Source organism: Heptranchias perlo, chromosome 10 (assembly GCF_035084215.1).
Source record: "Heptranchias perlo isolate sHepPer1 chromosome 10, sHepPer1.hap1, whole genome shotgun sequence".
Lineage (NCBI taxonomy): Eukaryota > Metazoa > Chordata > Chondrichthyes > Hexanchiformes > Hexanchidae > Heptranchias > Heptranchias perlo.
Window position 1 is genome coordinate 8,615,973 of NC_090334.1, and position 24,503 is coordinate 8,640,475.

Sequence of the window (24,503 nt, forward strand, 5' to 3'; positions counted from 1 at the left end):
GAGATGATTGCCTTGACCCAACGTCTTTGATCTTTCCGCAGAGGAAGTGGAAGAAGAGATGGAGAACACAGAATTACAGGAGCTGTCGGAGAATGAACGACACCAGCTGAAACACCGAGAGCTCTTCCTATCACGCCAGCTGGAGTCCTTACCGGCAACCCACATCAGGTAACCGTGGGCATGGGGAGTCTTGTCAGTGGCTGCAGCTTTAACCCTGGGGAACGTTGCAATGCTCAGTAATTGAATGTTGAGTCGCAGTCGGACCTAGCCGACCTCTGACAGGCCCTTTGCTCAACTCCGTCCCTTCCAGGTTGACTGCATGCATGTTTGAGAAGATGACAAAGAAGACCACTGCTTGGTTTTCTATACGTTCCTTTGCCTTCAGCTTACGTGCTTCTAATGTTCTCTTTCTGGCTTTGTGTCCCTTTTTTAAAAAAAAAATGTTTTTAATTTCAAACTGTTTCCTTGGTGCGAGGGTCAGTAACCAGAGAGCGCAGATTCAAAATAATTGGCAAAAGAACAAGAGGGGAGATGAGGAGACATTTCTTTACTCAGTGAGTTGTTATGATCTGGAATGCACTGCCTGAAAGGGTGGTAGAAGCAGATTCAATAATAACTTTCAAAAGAGAATTGGATAAATACTTGAAGGGAAAATAAATTGCAGGGCTATGGGGAAAGAGCAGAGGGGAATGGAATAAATTGGATAGCTCTTTTAAAGAGCCGGCACAGGCATGATGGGCTGAATGGCCACCCTCTGTGCTGTATGATTCCATGATTTCTTCACAGCTAAGTGTCAGCTGACTCAGTTGGTAGCGCTCTGGCCTCCGAGTCGGCAGAGGTGTGGGCTCAAGCCCCACACCAGACTTAGGCATGTAACCTCGACTGACTCTCCAGTGCAGTACTGAGAGGGCATTGCGCTGTCAGACACACTGCCATTTGGATGAGTTGCCTGTCTCTTCAAGTGGACGTTAAAGAACTGCAACAGGTGGCTGGTATTTTGGCCGATTTGCCCACAGCAAGCTCCCACAAACAGCAATGAAATAAATGACCAGATTATCTGTTTTAGGTGTTGGTTGAGGGATAAATGTTGGCCAGGAAATTGGGGGAGAACTCCCCTGCTCTTCTTCGAAATAGTGCCGTGGGATCCTTTACGTACACCTGAGTGGGCAGACGGGGTCGCGGTTAAACATTGCATCCGAAAGACAGCACCTCCAACAGTGCAGTACTCCCTCAGTCAGCCTAGATTTTGTGCTCAAGTCTTTGGAGTGGTACTTGAACCCACAAACTTCTGACTAAGAGACAAGAATGCTACCAACTGAGCATTCCCACTGGAACAGACAGATTCCACTTCTTGGCCATCAGAAAACCCCTCAGGAACCCTTACTGACAGCTTTCCACTTTCTTTCCAGGGGTAAGTGCAGCGTTACACTGCTAAACGAAACGGAGTTACTTTTGTCCTATCTGGAGCGTGAGGTAAGGACCAGTTTGTGACCTATTGGGTTTTATTACAGGGTTTTATTACAGGTGTTTCAGTCGGCTCTATAGTGAGCCTTGTATTGTTTCCCAACAGGTCATTCCTTTCTGCTAATCTCGTATCACAGTGCTCTCAGGCAGCATGTGGCCTCACACTGAGCCACACCACCCAGAAGGTCTCTGCCTCAATCTCCAGCCTCTACTGATTTTGTTGACCTGGGGTGGGTTGGGGTGGCAGCAGGGTTGACGCAACTGGCCTCAGTGTCCCCAGGGTAGGGAGGGGAACAAATCAGTCAGAGTTCCCACTACAGATTGCTAACAGGGGCCCCTGCTAAAAAGTGCATGTGCACATGTGCATTGTATGCATGTGGATGTCAGCTGAAGCCAAGATAGGATTTGTCTTTGATGCCCCATAGTCAGATAGCCTACCAGCACACACTGTCTAGGCTCACAAATGAAGATAGGTTGCCAGTGCCTTCAGGAGATGAGGGAAAGAAAACAGGATGGTGGGAAGGGGGAAATCTGTTTTTATATTCATAAGAACATAAGAAATAGGAGCAGGAGTAGGCCATCCACCCCTCGAGCCTGTTCCGCCATTTAGTAAGATCATGTCTGATCATCGACCTCAACTCCAATTTCCTGCCTGATCCCCATATCCCTTGATTCTCCTAGAGTCCAAACATCTATCGATCTCAGCCTCAACGAGTCAACATCCACAGCCCTCTGGGGTAGAGAATTCCAAAGATTCACAGCTCTCTGTGTGAAGAAATTCCTCCTCATCTCAATCTTAAAAGGTCGACCCCTTATCCTGAAACTATGCCCTCTAGTTCTAGACTCTCCAACCAGGGGAAACAACCTCTCAGCATTTACCCTGTCAAGCCCCCTCAGAATCTTATATGTTTCAGTGAGATCACCTCTCATTCTTCCAAACTCCAGAGAGCATAGGCCCATTCTACTCAATCTCTCCTCATAGGACAACCCTCTCATCCCAGGAATCAATCTAGTGAACCTTCGCTGCACTGCCTCCAAGGCAAGTATATCCTTCCTTAGACAAGGAAACCAAACCTGTACACAGTAATCCATGTGTGGTCTCACCAAGGCCCTATACAATTGTAGCAAGACTTCCTTACTCTTGTACTCCAACCCCCTTGCAATAAAGACCAACATGCCATTTGCCTTCCTAATTGCTTGCTGTACCTGCATGCTAACTTTCTGTGTTTCTTGTATGAGGACACACAAATCTCTCTGAACACCAACATTTAACAGTTTCTCACCATTTAAAAAATATTCTGTTTTCCTATTCTTCCTACCAAAGTGAATAACCTCACATTTCCCCACATTATACTCCATGACTCACTCAGTCATTTGTTTGGGTTATTGCACCCTCAGTACGCCCTTTCATGCTGACCGCTGTACCCCCTCCCACCCTGGTACCACTCCTCCTATAACGGTCAGTCTGCTGTGTCTGCCGCAGTTAAAGTCACGTCCAACCAGAATGCCGATGACCAGGGTTGGATTGCATTGCCCCCAGTGATCGGAACGGGTCAGTGTGACTACAGTCAAGGCGCAGCGTTCTGTGAACCCTGGTGCTTGCTAAGAATAAGCATTAATGGTGAGATTTGTGAATGCGTCAAAAGAGAGTTTTCAGTGAACTAATCAGATCCTGTCTGTAAAGTTCAGGTTGTTAGCGGTTCACCCACAGGAAAACACCCGTTGGCTTTTGTTCCTAAATTCAACAAATTCTCTTAGAATGAACACTGGAGATTAAAGGGAAAAGTTCAGGCTGTGCGGTGAAACACAAACACACAGTGTTGCTGCGTGGTGGAACCCACACCCCCCAAGTCACTGATTTCAGCCGAAGATAGGATCTGAACAGAAAGGAGGTTCCTTATCACTGGGAGGAAGGGTCATCGCCAGGCACCCCACCCACCAAGAGAGAGGGTCAACCCCAGGGGGTATCTCCTCACTGGGAAGAAGGGTCATAGTCAGGCACCCCACCCACCAAGAGAGAGGGTCAACCCTAGGGGGTATCTCCTCAATGGGAGGAAGAAATATCCCCAGGCACTTCAAACGCTAACCACCACCCCCGCCCCCCAACCTCTACCAGGAGGGAGTGTCAACCCTAGGTTCTTTTGGAAAATCAGCCATTTTATCTAACCCGTGCTGTACTTGCCCTGAGTGTGTTTGATGTGACAGTGTAGAGGGAGCTTTACTCTGTATCTAACCCGTGCTGTACTTGCCCTGAGTGTGTTTGATGGGACAGTGTAGAGGGAGCTTTACTCTGTATCTAACCCGTGCTGTACCTGCCCTGGGAGTGTTTGATGGGACAGTGTCGAGGGAGCTTTACTCTGTATCTAACCCGTGCTGTACCTGACCTGGGAGCGTAAAGTAGAAAATATTTCATTCCACAACATTCATCCTTTACTAGGAAAGCAAAAAAGTCACCAAACTGTTTTTAGAGGTCCAAGTAACCAGACCTTGGGGTCTCTGTTCATTCAAACACACTTGGTATTTCGATCCCAGGGCAGTCAGACATGCCTCCAGTGAGTTCGCATTGAATGATCTCTCTGTTTGATTCCTTTCCCTCCAGGACACATTCTTTTATTCGCTCGTCTATGATCCGCAACTGAAGACCCTTCTGGCGGATAAGGGAGAGATCCGCGTTGGCCCCCAATACCAGGCAGACATTACAGACTTACTGAAAGAAGGTAAATGATCAATGTGTCCAGCACATGAACATCTCCACTCATGGCAACACCAGGCTCCTGAGAGTGGCCATACTGGTTGGACCCACCATGGAATCATAACATTTCATAGCAGAGAAGGAGGCTGCTCGGCCCTCTGAAAGAGCTAACTACTCGGCCTTCTTCCTTCAGAAACAAAATTGGGAGGAATTGTTTTTCCCGATTTGCTCTGATCAGAAGTCCGCCTAACTTTCTTTGTTCTAATGTCAGTTTGTCTCTTGTTCCTTCTCATAACACATCAGCTAATCCCCGGTACCATTTTAGTGCCTCTCTTCTGCACCCTCTTCAGAGCCTTGACATCTTTCCTAAATAAGGCAACTGCAACTGGACAGAATATGCTACCTGCAGCCAAACCAGTGGGTTTGTATAGGTCCAGCATCATCTCTTTTCTGTGTACTCTATACCCCTTGATAGAAATGTTGGATTTGCGCTAGACATCCTCTTGGATCCAGCAACACCGACAATCCTGTAAGCGGACCCCATGTCCCTTACCATCAGGAGTTTACCTTTACCGCCCAATAACTAATTATAGAATCACAGAATGGTTACAGCACAGAAGGAGGCCATTCGGCCCTTCGAGTTCGAGCTGGCTCTCTGCAAGAGCAATCCAGCTAGTCCCACTCCCGCAAATTTTTTCCTTTCAAGTACTTATCCAGTTCCCTTTTGAAAGCCACAATTGAATCTGCTTCCACCACCCCCTCAGGCAGTGCATTCCAATCATAACCAATCCCTGTGTAAAAAAGTTTTTCGTTATGACGCCTTTGGTTCTTTTGCCAATCACCTTCAATCTATGTCCTCTGGTTCTTGACCCTTCCGCCAATGGAAACAGTTTCTCTCTATCTACTCTGTCTAGACCCTTCATGATTTTGAATACCTCTCTTAAAACTCCTCTTAACCTTCTCTGCTCGAAGGAGAACAACCCCAGCTTCTCCAGTCTATCCACGTAACTGAAGTCCTTCATCCCTGGAACCATTCTAGTAAATCTCTTCTGCACCCTGTTCACATCCTTCCGAAAGTGCGGTGCCCAGAATTGGACACAATACTACAGTTGTGGCCGAACCAGTGTTTTATAACTTCCTTGCTTTTGTACTCTGTGCCTCTATGTGTAAAGCCCAGGATCCTGGATGCTTTTTTAACCGCTTTCTCAACCTGCCCTGCCACCTTCAACGATTTGTACACATATACCCCTAGATCTCTCTGTTCCTGCACCCATTTTAGAATTGTACCCTTCAATTTTATGCTGCCTCTCCTCGATCTTCCTACCAAAATCTATCACTTTGCACTTCTCTACGTTAAATTTCATCTGCCATGCATCTACCCATTCCATCAGCCTGTCTATGTCCTCTTGAAGTCTATCACTATGCTCTTCACTGTTCTCTACACTTCCAAGTTTTGTGTCATCTGCAAATGTTGAAATTGTGCCCTGTACACGTCATTAATATATATCAAGAAAAGCAGTGGTCCTAGTACCGACCCCTGGGGAACACCACTGTACACCTCCCTCCAGTCCAAAAAGCAACTGTTCATCACTGCTCTCTGTTTCCTGTCACTTAGCTAATTTCATATCCATGCTGCCACTGCCTCTTTTATTCCATGGGCTTCAACTTTGATGCAAGCCTATTATGTGGCACTTTATCAAACGCCTTTTGGAAGTCCATATACACTACATCTACCCTTTCTGTCACCTCATCAAAAAATTCAATCAAGTATCGAACCTCTTTTACTGTGACTTTGGCAGCATCTTCTTCCTTGGTAAAGACAGATGCAAAGTATTCATTTTGTACCTCAGCCATGCCCTCTGAGATCTGACATACACCCCCTTTTTCAGCTTCATCTTCCTCTCTATCTCTTTCGTCATCCAGGAAGCTCTGGCTTTAGTTGCCCTACTCTTAACCCTCGTGGGAATGTACCTAGTCTATTACCGAACCATCTCCTATTTAAAGGCTGCCCATTGTTGAATTACAGTTTTGCCCTCCAATCTTTGATTACAATTTACCCGGGCCAGATCCGTTCTCATCCACTGAAATTGGCCCTCCTCCAATTGAGTATTTTTACTCTAGATTGCTCCTTGTTCTTTTCCATCGCTAATCTAAACCTTATGTTACTATGATCGCTGTTCCCGACATGTTCCCCCACTGACACTTGTTCCACTTGGCCCACCTCATTTCCCAGAACTAGATCCAGCAATGCCTCCTTCCTTGCTGGGCCGGAATCGTACTGGTCAAGAAAGTTCTCCTGAACACACTTCAAAAATTCCTCCCTCTCTTCGCCCTTTACACTATTACTATCCCAGTCTATATTAAGATAGTTGAAGTCCCCCATTACCACTACTCTATGGCTCTTGCACCTCTCTATAATTTCCCGGCAAATTTGCTACTCCATATCCTTCCCACTAGTTGGTGGCCTATAGAATACACCCAGTAGTGTAATGGCACCTCTATTGTTTCTTAACTCGAATCAAATAGATTCTGTCCTTGACCACTCCAGGACATCCTCTCTCTCCAGCACTGCAATATTCTCCTTAATCAATGCTGCCATCCCCCACTCCTTTCTTTCCTTCCCTATCTTTCCTGAACACCTTGTATCCAGGAATATTTAGTACCCAATCCTGCCCTTTTTTGAGCCACGTCTCCGTTATCACCACAACATCATATTCCCATGTGGCTAATTGCACCTGCAGCTCACCAACCTTATTTACCATGCTTCATGCGTTTACACACATGCAATGTAAACCAGTCCTAGACCTCCTTGTATTCTCCCTTAGTCTGATCCCATCTAATCCCATACTATTTCTTGCTCTAGTGCTATCTGTCTCTCCCAATCCTTTGTGCACCTTGTTTCTCCTTTCCAACGCTACATCCTGGTGCCCACCCCCCTGCCAAATTAGTTGAAACCCTCCCCCACAACACTAGCGAACCTCCCCGCGAGGACATTGGTCCCAGCTCTGTTGAGGTGAAACCCATCCGTCCTGTACAGGTCACTTCCCCAGAACTGGTCCCAATGCCCCAGGAATCTAAAGTCCTCCCTCCTGCATCATCTCTCCAGCCTCGCATTCATCTGCTCTATCCTCCTATTTCTATACTCACTAGTGCATGGCACCAAGAGTAATCCGGAGATTATTAGCTTTGAGGTCCTGCTTATTAATCTGTTTCCTAGCTCCCTAGAATCTGCCTGCAGGACCTCATTCCTCTTTCTACCTATATCGTTGGTACCGATACAGACCATGACCTCTGGCTGTTCACCCACCCCCTCCAGAGTGTTCTGCAGCTGCTCAGTGACATCCTTGACCCAGGCACCAGGGAGGCAACATACCATCCTGGATTCACACCTGCGGCTGCAGAAACGCCTGTCTGTTCCCCTAACTATTGAATCCCCTATCACTATTGCTGTCCTGACCTTTCTCTCCCCCCCCCGTACAGCTGAGCCACCCATGGTGCCGTGGACTTGGATCCGGCTGCACTCCCCAGAGGAACCCTCTCTCTCAACAGTATTCCAGTTAGAGAGCGGTGCACTCAGGGGACCCCTGCACTACCTACCTGGTCCTCCTTGTCTGTCTGGTGGTCACCCAGTCCCTCCCAGCCTGCATTCTCCTCAGCTGCGGGGTGACCACCTCCTGAAACGTGCTACCCCCATAGCTCTCAGCCTCACGGATGCACTGCAGTGTCGCCAGCCTCTGCTCAAGCTCTGAAACCCGGAACTCGAGCTCCTCCAGCTGACGACACCTCCTGCACATGTGGTTGTCCAGGACACGGGAAGCGTCCTGAAGATCCCACATGGCACAAGATGTGCATTGGACGGGACTGAGGTGCCCTGTCATGCCTCGATTTATTTATTAGCTGATGACTAAATTTACCAGAAATAAACTAAAGACTGGTCCCAGTTCTGGACAAAAAAAAGCTCAGCGGCTACTCACAAATCAGCTCCTTCCCTTGTGCTGATGTCACTTCAGGTCTTTTTTTTCTCTCTGCTCTCCCCTCCTCTCCTCTTTATCCCCGCTCTGTGCTCTCTGCTCTCCCCGCCTCTCCTCTTTATCCCTGCTCTGTGCTCTCTGCTCTCCCCTCCTCTCCTCTTTATCCCCGCTCTGTGCTCTCTGCTCTCCCCTCCTCTCCTCTTTATCCCCGCTCTGTGCTCTCTGCTCTCCCCTCCTCTCCTCTTTATCCCCGCTCTGTGCTCTCTGCTCTCCCCTCCTCTCCTCTTTATCCCCGCTCTGTGCTCTCTGCTCTCCCCTCCTCTCCTCTTTATCCCCGCTCTGTGCTCTCTGCTCTCCCTGCCTCTCCTCTTTATCCCCGCTCTGTGCTCTCTGCTCTCCCCGCCTCTCCTCTTTATCCCCGCTCTGTGCTCTCTGCTCTCCCCTCCTCTCCTCTTTATCCCCGCTCTGTGCTCTCTGCTCTCCCCGCCTCTCCTCTTTATCCCCGCTCTGGGCTCTCTCTCCCCGCCTCTCCTCTTTATCCCCGCTCTGTGCTCTCTGCTCTCCCCGCCTCTCCTCTTTATCCCCGCTCTGGGCTCTCTCTCCCCACCTCTCCTCTTTATCCCCGCTCTGTGCTCTCTGCTCTCCCCGTCTCTCTTTATCCCCGCTCTGTGCTCTCTGCTCTTCCCTCCTCTCCTCTTTATCCCCGCTCTGTGCTCTCTGCTCTCCCCGCCTCTCCTCTTTATCCCCGCTCTGGGCTCTCTGCTGTCCCTGCCTCTCTTTATCCCCGCTCTGTGCTCTCTGCTCTCCCCGTCTCTCCTCTTTATCCCCGCACTGGGCTCTCTGTAATCCCGGTTGCTCCTCTTTATCCCCGCTCTGGGCTCTCTGCTCTCCCCGCCTCTCCTCTTTATCCCCACTCTGGGCTCTCTGCTCTCCCCGCCTCTCCTCTTTATCCCTGCTCTGTGCTCTCTGCTCTCCCCGCTGCTCCTCGTTATCCCTGCTCTGGGCTCTATGCACTCGCCTTCGCTCTTGTGGTGGTCCTAATGACAGGATGATGTGAAGTGGGGATGGGGTGATCGTAACAGTGGAAACCCCATGTTATGTGAACTGGAAAGTGTAAACTCGAATGTGTATTCCCCCCCCCCATGCGTTCCTCCTGTTTTCTGAAAAGTGGACTGATGAATACTTCATTGGGATGAGGCCAAGTGTAAATCAACAGGCTGGTTTATTTTACAAGTAATGCGTGAACAAACAGTAACATTTACAGTGAATTTCAACCTATTTCGTAACCCTCCTTGTGACATTCAAAATAAACAAAGGATGTCAACTGGTCCCTGTTAGCAGACTAAGTTCAGCTTTCCTGATAAGTAATTTCTCTGAAACTAGTTGGAACATTGGTTAATGAGCGAGTCTTAACTCATTGTGGCTCAGTCCCTTACCAACTCCTGACAAACAGCCCCATCTGAGTTTTCTAAACTGGATAGCTGGGTGGTGAAGGATAAAATACTAGAGTCTGGTCTTCAGTTGCTTCAAAGCCTTTATTCACAGAGACCCACATCACACTCACAGCACACCCTCGATAAGCTCTCATATAAATGGATACAGGAGAGTCCCAATTGATATGCACCACCTGAATACAATTAACACTAATTGATATAAATCACATGGATACAATTAATACTGTTCCAGTAGATTTTCTTTCTTAGATGGACAGGAAGGCGAAAGCTTGACCTCTGTCCCGCCCCGGCTCTCCATGTCCGTGGATTGGCCAGTTGAGCTGCCAATCACCCTCCAACCTGTGAGTTTCCCTTGCAGCAACCCCCGCTGGGCTCACGTGGATGAGGCCGTTATGATATTTCAAGTGTGAATGTCACTGATAAGTTTCAATAGGTAGCTCGCTATTCTTTCTCTACATTAGAAAATCACTTCAAAAGTAATTCACTGGTTGTGAAGCACTTAGTGGTTTGGATACTCTAAGAGTGGAAGGACAATTCGATAAAGCTGTAAACAAAAACCCAAGGGATCCTAGGTTGTATAAATAATGGTCTTGTGTTCTGAGACTTTTGGCCATTTGGTCTCAAAAGGATTTTTGGTTTGAGCTATAATACATTTCTGATATGAAGTTAGATTCAGGATTTTGAGGATTAATTTCCAACGGTCTTGACAGGGAAAAATGCTGAAGCCACGGGAACAATAGGGCACGAGCTATTTTAACCTGAGGTTGTGAAAGATGCTATATAAATGCAAGTTCTTTCTTGGTTAAAATAGCTCGTGCCCTATTGTTCCCGTGGCTTCAGCATTTTTCCCTGTCAAGACCGTTGGAAATTAATCCTCAAAATCCTGAATCTAACTTCATATCAGAAATGTATTATAGCTCAAACCAAAAATCCTTTTGAGACCAAATGGCCAAAAGTCTCAGAACACAAGACCATTATTTATACAACCTAGGATCCCTTGGGTTTTTGTTTTCAGCTTTATCGAATTGACCTTCCACTCTTAGAGTATCCAAACCACTAAGTGTTTCTGCTCCTCCACTCCTTTTAAAGTTTTAGCATTTTCTCTCCTCTTTCTTCCTACCAAGTTGTATAATCTCACATTACCCTGCTTAAAATTTCATCTGACAATTATCTGTCCAATCTACTAACTTGTCTATGTCCTCCTTAAGTGGCTTACAGTCCTCTTCACGGTTGACCATGTTCCCTAATTTTGGGGGGTGAAATTCCCCAGGCCTTCTCCCGCTCTGCCGCAGTAACTTCAGCAGAAGCCCCGTTTATACCCGGAAACTGGTTTTCCGTCCAGGTTACAGCCGTGGAGCGGGAGAAGCCCCGAGGAAATTCACCTCCTTTGAGTTGTCTCCAAATTTGGTTGTTTTGCACCCAAGTACAGGTCACCGACATATTGAGAAGAACAGTGGTCCCAACAGTGACTCCTGGGGGACATCACTACTTACATCCCTCCAGTCTAAAAAAAATCCATTAAACATTGTTTTCTGTCCTTTAACCAACCTCCTATCAATACTAACCCATTCCCTGTAAGACTGTGCGCCTTAATCTACAAGCCTCCTATGTGGCCCCATAATCTGTGATGCGTTGGCTATACTCGGGTAAAGAGTACAGCCACAGTTTTCACAATATTAAATATCCAGTATCGCTCGGGGATGGCCCTTCTCACTGCACAGCATTCCCTTACTTCTCAAGCTCGAGCGATTCCCACAGTCCGTGGGTGGAGGCCCAGAGACGAGATGGAGCAGCAAATCTGAGGAGGTTCAAGGGGGAGGGGGGCTGCAGGTGGTCCCTTGATGTCCGATGAAGAGCACCCTCTCCTCTACTGACCACTGTTGATCATGCCCCTTTAAACCTTTTCACCACTGTTCTGCAGACACTTGGATGTTATGCACTCCAACTGGTTTAAGCTTCTGGTATTTTCCCACCATTTCTTTTGAGATGGATGAACATTATCACTGTTGTGTTTTTCATGTTGCAGGAGAGGAGGATGGGAGAGATCAGTCCCAAATGGAGGCCAAGATTTGGGACGGCGACACTCCACTGACAGACAAACAGATTGACCAGTTCTTAGTGGTCGCTCGGTGAGTCCTGATGGCATAATCAATAACATGTACAATGAGCAGCTGATCACAGAACTCTCTTTCAACCAGATGTTTTGTAGAGAGGAGTCTTGTTCCCTGGGAGTGGATCTTAGGCTCAGTTCTGGTAATCATGCTGTCATCATATCACAAATTTTGTCATTCAGTGATATTATCGCGGGTCGTTCGGGGATATTATCACGCGTCGTTCAGGAGTATTATCGCACGTCATTAGGGGATATTATCGCGCGTCGCTTGGGGATATTATCGCGCGTCCTTCGGTGAACTTATCGATCGTCGTTCGGTGATATTGTCACACGTCGTTCGGCGATATAATCGATCGTTGTTCGGGGATATTATCGATCGTCGTTCGGGGATATTATCGCGTGTCGTTCAGGGATATTATCGATTGTCGCTCGGGGATATTATCGCGCGTCGTTCGGGGATATTATCGCGTGTCGTTCGGGGATATTATCGATCGTCGTTCGGGGATATTATCGCGTGTCGTTCGGTGATATTATCGATCATCGTTCGGTGATATTATCGATTGTCGTTCGGTGATATTGTCACACGTCGTTCGGCGATATAATCGATCGTCGTTCGGGGATATTATCGATCGCCGTTCGGCGATATTATCGCGCGTCGTTCGGTGATATTATCGCGCATTGTTCTGTGATATTATCGATCGTTGTTCAGGGATATTATTGCCTGTTGTTCGGGGATATTATCGCGCGTCGTTCGGGGATATTATCGCACGTCGTTCAGTGATATTATCGATCATCGTTCAGGGATATTATCGCGCGTCGTTCATTGATATTATCGATCGTCGTTCGGGGATATTATCGCGTGTCGTTCGGTGATATTATCGATCGTCATTCATTGATATTATCGATCGTCGTTCGGGGATATTATCGCGTGTCGTTCGGTGATATTATCGATCGTCGTTCGGGGATATTATCGATCGTCGTTCGGGGATATTATCGATCGTCGTTCGGGGATATTATCGCGTGTCGCTCGGTGATATTATCGATCGTCGTTCGGGGATATTATCGCGCGTCGTTCGGTGATATTATCGATCGTCATTCAGGAATATTATCGATCGTCGTTCGGGGATATTATCGCGTGACGTTCGGTGATATTATCGATCATCGTTCGGGGATATTATCGCGTGTCGTTCGGGGATATTATCGATCGTCGTTCGGGGATATTATTGTGTGTCGTTTGTGATATTATCGATCATCATTCGGGGATATTATCGCGTGTCGTTCTGGGATATTATCGATCGTCGTTCGGGGATATTATCGCGTGTCATTTGGTGATATTATCGATCGTCGTTCGGTGATATTATCGATCGTCGTTCGGGGATATTATCGCGTGTCATTCGGGGATATTATCGATCGTCGTTCGGGGATATTATCGATCGTCGTTCGGGGATATTATCGCGTGTCGTTCGGGGATATTATCGATCGTCGTTCGGGGATATTATCGATCGTCGTTCGGTGATATTATCGATCGTCGTTCGGTGATATCGCGCGTCGTTCGGGGATATTATCGCGTGTCGTTCGGAGATATTATCGCGCATCGTTCAGTGATATTATCGTGTGTTGTTCGGTGATATTATCGATCATCGTTCGGTGATATCGATCGTCGTTCGGGGATATTATCGCATGTCGTTCGGGGATATTATCGATCGTTGTTCAGTGATATTATCGATCATTGTTCGGTGATATTATCGATCGTCGTTCGGGAAAATTATCGATCGTCATTCGGGGATATTATCGCGCGTCGTTCAGTGATATTAATGATCGTCGTTCGGTGATATTATCGATCGTCGTTCAGGGATATTATCGCATGTCGTTCTGGGATATTATCGATCGTCATTCGGTGATATTATTGCGTGTCGTTCTGGGATATTATCGCATGTCATTCAGGAATATTATCGATCGTCGTTCGGGGATATTATCGCGTGTCGTTTGGTGATATTATCGATCATCGTTCGGGGATATTATCGCGTGTCGTTCGGGGATATTATCGATCGTCGTTCGGGGATATTATTGTGTGTCGTTTGTGATATTATCGATCATCATTCGGGGATATTATCGCGTGTCGTTCTGGGATATTATCGATCGTCATTCGGGGATATTATCGCGTGTCGTTTGGTGATATTATCGATCGTCGTTCGGTGATATTATCGATCGTCGTTCGGGGATATTATCGCGTGTCATTCGGGGATATTATCGATCGTCGTTCGGGGATATTATCGATCGTCGTTCGGGGATATTATCGCGTGTCGTTCAGGGATATTATCGATTGTCGCTCGGGGATATTATCGATCGTCGTTCGGGGATATTATCGCGTGTCGTTCGGGGATATTATCGATCGTCGTTCGGGGATATTATCGATCGTCGTTCGGTGATATTATCGATCGTCGTTCGGTGATATCGCGCGTCGTTCGGGGATATTATCGCGTGTCGTTCGGAGATATTATCGCGCATCGTTCAGTGATATTATCGTGTGTTGTTCGGTGATATTATCGATCATCGTTCGGTGATATCGATCGTCGTTCGGGGATATTATCGCATGTCGTTCGGGGATATTATCGATCGTTGTTCAGTGATATTATCGATCATTGTTCGGTGATATTATCGATCGTCGTTCGGGAAAATTATCGATCGTCATTCGGGGATATTATCGCGCGTCGTTCAGTGATATTAATGATCGTCGTTCGGTGATATTATCGATCGTCGTTCAGGGATATTATCGCATGTCGTTCTGGGATATTATCGATCGTCGTTCGGTGATATTATTGCGTGTCGTTCTGGGATATTATCGCATGTCGTTCGGGGATATTATCGATCATAGTTCGGGGATACTATCGCGCGTCGTTCTGTGATATTATCGCGTGTCGTTCGGTGATATTATCGATCATCGTTCAGGGATATTATCGCGTGTCGTTCTGGGATATTATCGATCGTCGTTCGGTGATATCGCGTGTCGTTCGGTGATATTATCGCATGTCGTTCGGGGATATTATCGATCATAGTTCGGGGATACTATCGCGCGTCGTTCGGTGATATTATCGCGTGTCGTTCGGTGATATTATCGATCGTCGTTCGGGGATATTATCGATCGTCGTTCGGTGATATTATCGCGTGTTGTTCGGGGATATTATCGATCGTCGTTCGGGGATATTATCGCGTGTCGTTCGGTGATATTATCGATCATCGTTCGGTGATATTATCGATTGTCGTTCGGTGATATTGTCACACGTCGTTCGGCGATATAATCGATCGTCGTTCGGGGATATTATCGATCGCCGTTCGGCGATATTATCGCGCGTCGTTCGGTGATATTATCGCGCATTGTTCTGTGATATTATCGATCGTTGTTCAGGGATATTATTGCCTGTTGTTCGGGGATATTATCGCATGTCGTTCGGTGATATCGCATGTCGTTCGGGGATATTATCGATCGTTGTTCGGTGATATTATCGCGTGACGTTCGGGGATATTATCGATCATAGTTCGGGGATACTATCGTGCGTCATTCGGTGATATTATCGCGTGTTGTTCGGTGATATTATCGATCGTCGTTCGGGGATATTATCGCGTGTCGTTCGGGGATATTATCGCGCGTCTATCGGGGATATTATCGCACGTCGTTCAGTGATATTATCGATCATCGTTCGGGGATATTATCGCGTGTCGTTCATTGATATTATCGATCGTCGTTCAGGGATATTATCGCGTGTCGTTCGGTGATATTATCGATCGTCGTTCGGGGATATTATCGATCGTCTTTCGGGGATATTATCGTGTGTCGTTTCGTGATATTATCGATCGTCGTTCGGGGATATTATCGCGCGTCGTTCGGTGATATCGATCGTCATTCAGGAATATTATCGATCGTCGTTCGGGGATATTATCGCGCGTCGTTCGGGGATATTATCGATCGTTGTTCGGGGATATTATCGCGCGTCGTTCGGGGATATTATCGTGTGTCGTTTCGTGATATTATCGATCGTCGTTCGGGGATATTATCGCGCGTCGTTCGGGGATATTATCGTGTGTCGTTTCGTGATATTATCGATCGTCGTTCGGGGATATTATCGCGCGTCGTTCGGTGATATCGATCGTCATTCAGGAATATTATTGAATGTTGTTCGTGGATATTATCGCGCGTCGTTCGGGGATATTATTGCGTGTCGTTCAGTGATATTATCGATCATCGTTCGGGGATATTATCGCGCGTCGTTCGGGGATATTATCGCGTGTCGTTCGGGGATATTATCGATCGTCGTTCGGGGATATTATCGCGTGTCGTTCGGTGATATTATCGATCATCGTTCGGTGATATTATCGATTGTCGTTCGGTGATATTGTCACACGTCGTTCGGCGATATAATCGATCGTCGTTCGGGGATATTATCGATCGCCGTTCGGCGATATTATCGCGCGTCGTTCGGTGATATTATCGCGCATTGTTCTGTGATATTATCGATCGTTGTTCAGGGATATTATTGCCTGTTGTTCGGGGATATTATCGCGCGTCGTTCGGGGATATTATCGCACGTCGTTCAGTGATATTATCGATCATCGTTCAGGGATATTATCGCGCGTCGTTCATTGATATTATCGATCGTCGTTCGGGGATATTATCGCGTGTCGTTCGGTGATATTATCGATCGTCATTCATTGATATTATCGATCGTCGTTCGGGGATATTATCGCGTGTCGTTCGGTGATATTATCGATCGTCGTTCGGGGATATTATCGATCGTCGTTCGGGGATATTATCGATCGTCGTTCGGGGATATTATCGCGTGTCGCTCGGTGATATTATCGATCGTCGTTCGGGGATATTATCGCGCGTCGTTCGGTGATATTATCGATCGTCATTCAGGAATATTATCGATCGTCGTTCGGGGATATTATCGCGTGTCGTTCGGTGATATTATCGATCATCGTTCGGGGATATTATCGCGTGTCGTTCGGGGATATTATCGATCGTCGTTCGGGGATATTATTGTGTGTCGTTTGTGATATTATCGATCATCATTCGGGGATATTATCGCGTGTCGTTCTGGGATATTATCGATCGTCGTTCGGGGATATTATCGCGTGTCATTTGGTGATATTATCGATCGTCGTTCGGTGATATTATCGATCGTCGTTCGGGGATATTATCGCGTGTCATTCGGGGATATTATCGATCGTCGTTCGGGGATATTATCGATCGTCGTTCGGGGATATTATCGCGTGTCGTTCGGGGATATTATCGATCGTCGTTCGGGGATATTATCGATCGTCGTTCGGTGATATTATCGATCGTCGTTCGGTGATATCGCGCGTCGTTCGGGGATATTATCGCGTGTCGTTCGGAGATATTATCGCGCATCGTTCAGTGATATTATCGTGTGTTGTTCGGTGATATTATCGATCATCGTTCGGTGATATCGATCGTCGTTCGGGGATATTATCGCATGTCGTTCGGGGATATTATCGATCGTTGTTCAGTGATATTATCGATCATTGTTCGGTGATATTATCGATCGTCGTTCGGGAAAATTATCGATCGTCATTCGGGGATATTATCGCGCGTCGTTCAGTGATATTAATGATCGTCGTTCGGTGATATTATCGATCGTCGTTCAGGGATATTATCGCATGTCGTTCTGGGATATTATCGATCGTCATTCGGTGATATTATTGCGTGTCGTTCTGGGATATTATCGCATGTCATTCAGGAATATTATCGATCGTCGTTCGGGGATATTATCGCGTGTCGTTTGGTGATATTATCGATCATCGTTCGGGGATATTATCGCGTGTCGTTCGGGGATATTATCGATCGTCGTTCGGGGATATTATTGTGTGTCGTTTGTGATATTATCGATCATCATTCGGGGATATTATCGCGTGTCGTTCTGGGATATTATCGATCGTCATTCGGGGATATTATCGCGTGTCGTTTGGTGATATTATCGATCGTCGTTCGGTGATATTATCGATCGTCGTTCGGGGATATTATCGCGTGTCATTCGGGGATATTATCGATCGTCGTTCGGGGATATTATCGATCGTCGTTCGGGGATATTATCGCGTGTCGTTCAGGGATATTATCGATTGTCGCTCGGGGATATTATCGATCGTCGTTCGGGGATATTATCGCGTGTCGTTCGGGGATATTATCGATCGTCGTTCGGGGATATTATCGATCGTCGTTCGGTGATATTATCGATCGTCGTTCGGTGATATCGCGCGTCGTTCGGGGATATTATCGCGTGTCGTTCGGAGATATTATCGCGCATCGTTCAGTGATATTATCGTGTGTTGTTCGGTGATATTATCGATCATCGTTCGGTGATATCGATCGTCGTTCGGGGATATTATCGCATGTCGTTCGGGGATATTATCGATCGTTGTTCAGTGATATTATCGATCATTGTTCGGTGATATTATCGATCGTCGTTCGGGAAAATTATCGATCGTCATTCGGGGATATTATCGCGCGTCGTTCAGTGATATTAATGATCGTCGTTCGGTGATATTATCGATCGTCGTTCAGGGATATTATCGCATGTCGTTCTGGGATATTATCGATCGTCGTTCGGTGATATTATTGCGTGTCGTTCTGGGATATTATCGCATGTCGTTCGGGGATATTATCGATCATAGTTCGGGGATACTATCGCGCGTCGTTCTGTGATATTATCGCGTGTCGTTCGGTGATATTATCGATCATCGTTCAGGGATATTATCGCGTGTCGTTCTGGGATATTATCGATCGTCGTTCGGTGATATCGCGTGTCGTTCGGTGATATTATCGCATGTCGTTCGGGGATATTATCGATCATAGTTCGGGGATACTATCGCGCGTCGTTCGGTGATATTATCGCGTGTCGTTCGGTGATATTATCGATCGTCGTTCGGGGATATTATCGATCGTCGTTCGGTGATATTATCGCGTGTTGTTCGGGGATATTATCGATCGTCGTTCGGGGATATTATCGCGTGTCGTTCGGTGATATTATCGATCATCGTTCGGTGATATTATCGATTGTCGTTCGGTGATATTGTCACACGTCGTTCGGCGATATAATCGATCGTCGTTCGGGGATATTATCGATCGCCGTTCGGCGATATTATCGCGCGTCGTTCGGTGATATTATCGCGCATTGTTCTGTGATATTATCGATCGTTGTTCAGGGATATTATTGCCTGTTGTTCGGGGATATTATCGCATGTCGTTCGGTGATATCGCATGTCGTTCGGGGATATTATCGATCGTTGTTCGGTGATATTATCGCGTGACGTTCGGGGATATTATCGATCATAGTTCGGGGATACTATCGTGCGTCATTCGGTGATATTATCGCGTGTTGTTCGGTGATATTATCGATCGTCGTTCGGGGATATTATCGCGTGTCGTTCGGGGATATTATCGCGCGTCTATCGGGGATATTATCGCACGTCGTTCAGTGATATTATCGATCATCGTTCGGGGATATTATCGCGTGTCGTTCATTGATATTATCGATCGTCGTTCAGGGATATTATCGCGTGTCGTTCGGTGATATTATCGATCGTCGTTCGGGGATATTATCGATCGTCTTTCGGGGATATTATCGTGTGTCGTTTCGTGATATTATCGATCGTCGTTCGGGGATATTATCGCGCGTCGTTCGGTGATATCGATCGTCATTCAGGAATATTATCGATCGTCGTTCGGGGATATTATCGCGCGTCGTTCGGGGATATTATCGATCGTTGTTCGGGGATATTATCGCGCGTCGTTCGGGGATATTATCGTGTGTCGTTTCGTGATATTATCGATCGTCGTTCGGGGATATTATCGCGCGTCGTTCGGGGATATTATCGTGTGTCGTTTCGTGATATTATCGATCGTCGTTCGGGGATATTATCGCGCGTCGTTCGGTGATATCGATCGTCATTCAGGAATATTATTGAATGTTGTTCGTGGATATTATCGCGCGTCGTTCGGGGATATTATTGCGTGTCGTTCAGTGATATTATCGATCATCGTTCGGGGATATTATCGAGTGTCGTTCTGGGATATTATCGATCGTCGTTCGGGGATATTATTGTGTGTCGTTTGTGATATTATCGATCATCATTTGGGGATATTATCGCGTGTCGTTTGATGATATTATCGATCGTCGTTCGGGGATATTATCGCGTGTCGTTCAGGGATATTATCGATCGTCGTTCGGTGATATCGCGTGTCGTTCGGTGATATTATCGCATGTCGTTCGGGGATATTATCGATCATAGTTCGGTGATATTATCGCGTGTCGTTCGGTGATATTATCGCGTGTCGTTCGGTGATATTATCGCGTGTTGTTCGGGGATATTATCGATCGTCGTTCGGGGATATTATCGCGCGTCGTTCGTGGATATTATCGATCGTCGTTCGGGGATATTATCGCGCGTCGTTCGTGGATATTATCGATCGTCGTTCGATGATGTTATCGATCGTCGTTCGGTGATATTATCGCGTGTCGTTCGGGGATATTATCGATCGTCGTTCGGGGATATTATCGCGTGTCGTTCGGGGATATTATCGATCGTCGTTCGGGGATATTATCGCGCGTCGTTCGGGGATATTATCGCGTGTCGTTCGGGGATATTATCGCGCATCGTTCAGTGATATTATCGTGTGTTGTTCGGTGATATTATCATGTGTTGTTCGGTGATATTATCGATCATAGTTCGGTGATATTATCGATCGTCGTTCGGGGGTATTATCGCAAGTCGTTCGGGGATATTATCGATCGTTGTTCAGTGATATTATCGATCATTGTTCGGTGATATTATCGATCGTCGTTCGGTGACATTATCGCGCGTCGTTCGGTGACATTATCACGCATTGTTCTGTGATATTATCGATCGTTGTTTGGGGATATTATTGCACGTCGTTCAGGGATATTATTGCGCATTGTTCTGTGATATTATCGATCGTTGTTCGGGGATATTATTGCACGTCGTTCAGGGATATTATCGCATGTCGTTCGGTGATATTATCGCATGTCATTCGGTGATGTTATGGCATGTCGTTCAGGGAAATTATCGCATGTCGTTCAGGGATATTATCGCATGTCGTTCGGTGATATTATCGCATGTCATTCGGTGATGTTATCGTATGTCGTTCGGGGATATCATCGATCGTCATTTGGTGATATTATCGCGTGTCGTTTGGGGATATTATCGATCATCGTTCGGGGATATTATCGTGTGTCGTTCGGTGATATTATCGATCGTCGTTCGGTGATATTATCGGGCGTCGTTCGGTGATATTATCGATCGTCGTTCGGGAAAATTATCGATCGTCATTCGGGGATATTATCGCGCGTCGTTCGGTGATATTATTGATCGTCGTTCGGTGATATTATCGATCGTCGTTTGGGGATATTATCGCGTGTCGTTCGGTGATATTATCGATCATCGTTCAGGGATATTATCGCGTGTCGTTCTGGGATATTATCGATTGTCGTTCGGTGATATCGCGTGTCGTTCGGTGATATTATCGCATGTCGTTCAGGGATATTATCGATCATAGTTCGGGGATACTATCGCGCGTCGTTCGGTGATATTATTGCGTGTCGTTCGGTGATATTATCGATCGTCGTTCGGGGATATTATCGATCGTCGTTCGGTGATATTATCGCGTGTTGTTCGGGGATATTATCGATCGTCGTTCGGGGATATTATCGCGCGTCGTTCGTGGATATTATCGATCGTCGTTCGGGGATATTAACGCGCGTCGTTCGTGGATATTATCGATCGTCGTTCGATGATGTTATCGATCGTCGTTCGGTGATATCGCGCGTCGTTCGTGGATATTATCGATTGTCGTTCGATGATGTTATCGATCGTCGTTCGGTGATATTATCGATCGTCGTTCGGGGATATTATTGCGCGTCGTTCGGGGATATTATCGATCATCGTTCGTGGATATTATCGATCGTCGTTCGGGGATATTATCGATCGTCGTTCGGTGATAATATCGCGCGTCGTTCGGGGATATTATTGCGTGTCGTTCGGTGATATTATCGATCATCGTTCGGGGATATTATCGCGTGTCGTTCTGGGATATTATCGATCGTCGTTCGGGGATATTGTGTGTCGTTTGTGATATTATCGATCATCATTTGGGGATATTATCGCGTGTCGTTTGGTGATATTATCGAACGTCGTTCGGGGATATTATCGCGCGTCGTTCGGGGATATTATCGATCGTCGTTCGGGGATATCATCGCGTGTCGTTCGGTGATATTATCGCGTGTCGTTCGGTGATATTATCGCGTGTCGTTCGGTGATATTATCGCGTGTTGTTCGGGGATATTATCGATCGTCGTTCGGGGATATTATCGCGCGTCGTTCGTGGATATTATCGATCGTCGTTCGGGGATATTATCGCGCGTCGTTCGTGGATATTATCGCGTGTCGTTCGGGGATATTATCGATCGTCGTTCGATGATGTTATCGATCGTTGTTCGGTGATATTATCGCGTGTCGTTCGGGGATATTATCGATCGTCGTTCGGGGATATTATCGCGTGTCGTTCGGGGATATTATCGATCGTCGTTCGGTGATATTATCGCGTGTTGTTCGGGGATATTATCGATCGTCGTTCGGGGATATTATCGCGCGTCGTTCGTGGATATTATCGATCGTCGTTCGGGGATATTAACGCGCGTCGTTCGTGGATATTATCGATTGTCGTTCGATGATGTTATCGATCGACGTTCGGTGATATTATCGCGCGTCGTTCGTGGATATTATCGATCGTCGTTCGATGATGTTATCGATCGTCGTTCGGTGATATTATCGATCGTCGTTCGGGGATATTATCGCGCGTCGTTCGGGGATATTATCGATCATCGTTCGTGGATATTATCGATCGTCGTTCGGGGATATTATCGATCGTCGTTCGGTGATAATATCGCGCGTCGTTCGGGGATATTATTGCGTGTCGTTCGGTGATATTATCGATCATCGTTCGGGGATATTATCGCGTGTCGTTCTGGGATATTATCGATCGTCGTTCGGGGATATTGTGTGTCGTTTGTGATATTATCGATCATCATTTGGGGATATTATCGCGTGTCGTTTGGTGATATTATCGAACGTCGTTCGGGGATATTATCGCGCGTCGTTCGGGGATATTATCGATCGTCGTTCGGGGATATCATCGCGTGTCGTTCGGTGATATTATCGCGTGTCGTTCGGTGATATCGCGTGTCGTTCGGTGATATTATCGCGTGTCGTTCGGTGATATTATCGCATGTTGTTCGGGGATATTATCGATCATAGTTCGGGGATACTATCGCGCGTCGTTCGGTGATATTATAGCGTGTCGTTCGGTGATATTATCGCGTGTTGTTCGGGGATATTATCGATCGTCGTTCGGGGATATTATCGCGCGTCGTTCGTGGATATTATCGATCGTCGTTCGGGGATATTATCGCGCGTCGTTCGTGGATATTATCGCGTGTCGTTCGGGGATATTATCGATCGTTGTTCGATGATGTTATCGATCGTTGTTCGGTGATATTATCGCGTGTCGTTCGGGGATATTATCGATCGTCGTTCGGGGATATTATCGCGTGTCGTTCGGGGATATTATCGATCGTCGTTCGGGGATATTATCGCGCGTCGTTCGGGGATATTATCGCGTGTCGTTCGGGGATATTATCGCGCATCGTTCAGTGATGTTATCATGTGTTGTTCGGTGATATTATCGATCATAGTTCGGTGATATTATCGATCGTCGTTCGGGGGTATTATCGCATGTCGTTCGGGGATATTATCGATCGTTGTTCAGTGATATTATCGATCATTGTTCGGTGATATTATCGATCGTCGTTCGGCGATATTATCGCGCGTCGTTCGGTGACATTATCACGCATTGTTCTGTGATATTATCGATCGTTGTTTCGGGGATATTATTGCACGTCGTTCAGGGATATTATTGCGCATTGTTCTGTGATATTATCGATCGTTGTTCGGGGATATTATTGCACGTCGTTCAGGGATACTATCGCGCGTCGTTCGGTGATATTATTGCGTGTCGTTCGGTGATATTATCGATCGTCGTTCGGGGATATTATCGATCGTCGTTCGGTGATATTATCGCGTGTTGTTCGGGGATATTATCGATCGTCGTTCGGGGATATTATCGCGCGTCGTTCGTGGATATTATCGATCGTCGTTCGGGGATATTAACGCGCGTCGTTCGTGGATATTATCGATCGTCGTTCGATGATGTTATCGATCGTCGTTCGGTGATATTATCGCGCGTCGTTCGTGGATATTATCGATCGTCGTTCGATGATGTTATCGATCGTCGTTCGGTGATATTATCGATCGTCGTTCGGGGATATTATCGATAATCGTTCGTGGATATTATCGATCGTCGTTCGGGGATATTATCGATCGTCGTTCGGTGATAATATCGCGCGTCGTTCGGGGATATTATTGCGTGTCGTTCGGTGATATTATCGATCATCGTTCGGGGATATTATCGCGTGTCGTTCGGGGATATTATCGATCGTCGTTCGGGGATATTGTGTGTCGTTTGTGATATTATCGATCATCATTTGGGGATATTATCGCGTGTCGTTTGGTGATATTATCGAACGTCGTTCGGGGATATTATCGATCGTCGTTCGGGGATATCATCGATCGTCGTTCGGGGATATCATCGCGTGTCGTTCGGTGATATTATCGCGTGTCGTTCGGTGATATTATCGCATGTCGTTCGGGATATTATC

At 46.6% G+C, this 24,503-nt stretch overlaps 1 protein-coding gene across 2 annotated transcripts in view; it reads left to right on the forward strand.

Annotated features, from left to right (window-relative positions):
• mta1 (metastasis associated 1) overlaps positions 1–24,503 on the forward strand; it is a 236,745-nt gene that overhangs the window by 117,052 nt on the left and 95,190 nt on the right. For both annotated transcript variants that reach the window (XM_067991195.1, XM_067991197.1), the window contains exons 4-7: positions 42–168; positions 1,410–1,473; positions 4,064–4,181; positions 11,608–11,710. In XM_067991195.1, coding sequence (XP_067847296.1) covers positions 42–168; positions 1,410–1,473; positions 4,064–4,181; positions 11,608–11,710 — 412 coding nt within the window. The remainder of the gene's footprint in view (positions 1–41; positions 169–1,409; positions 1,474–4,063; positions 4,182–11,607; positions 11,711–24,503) is intronic.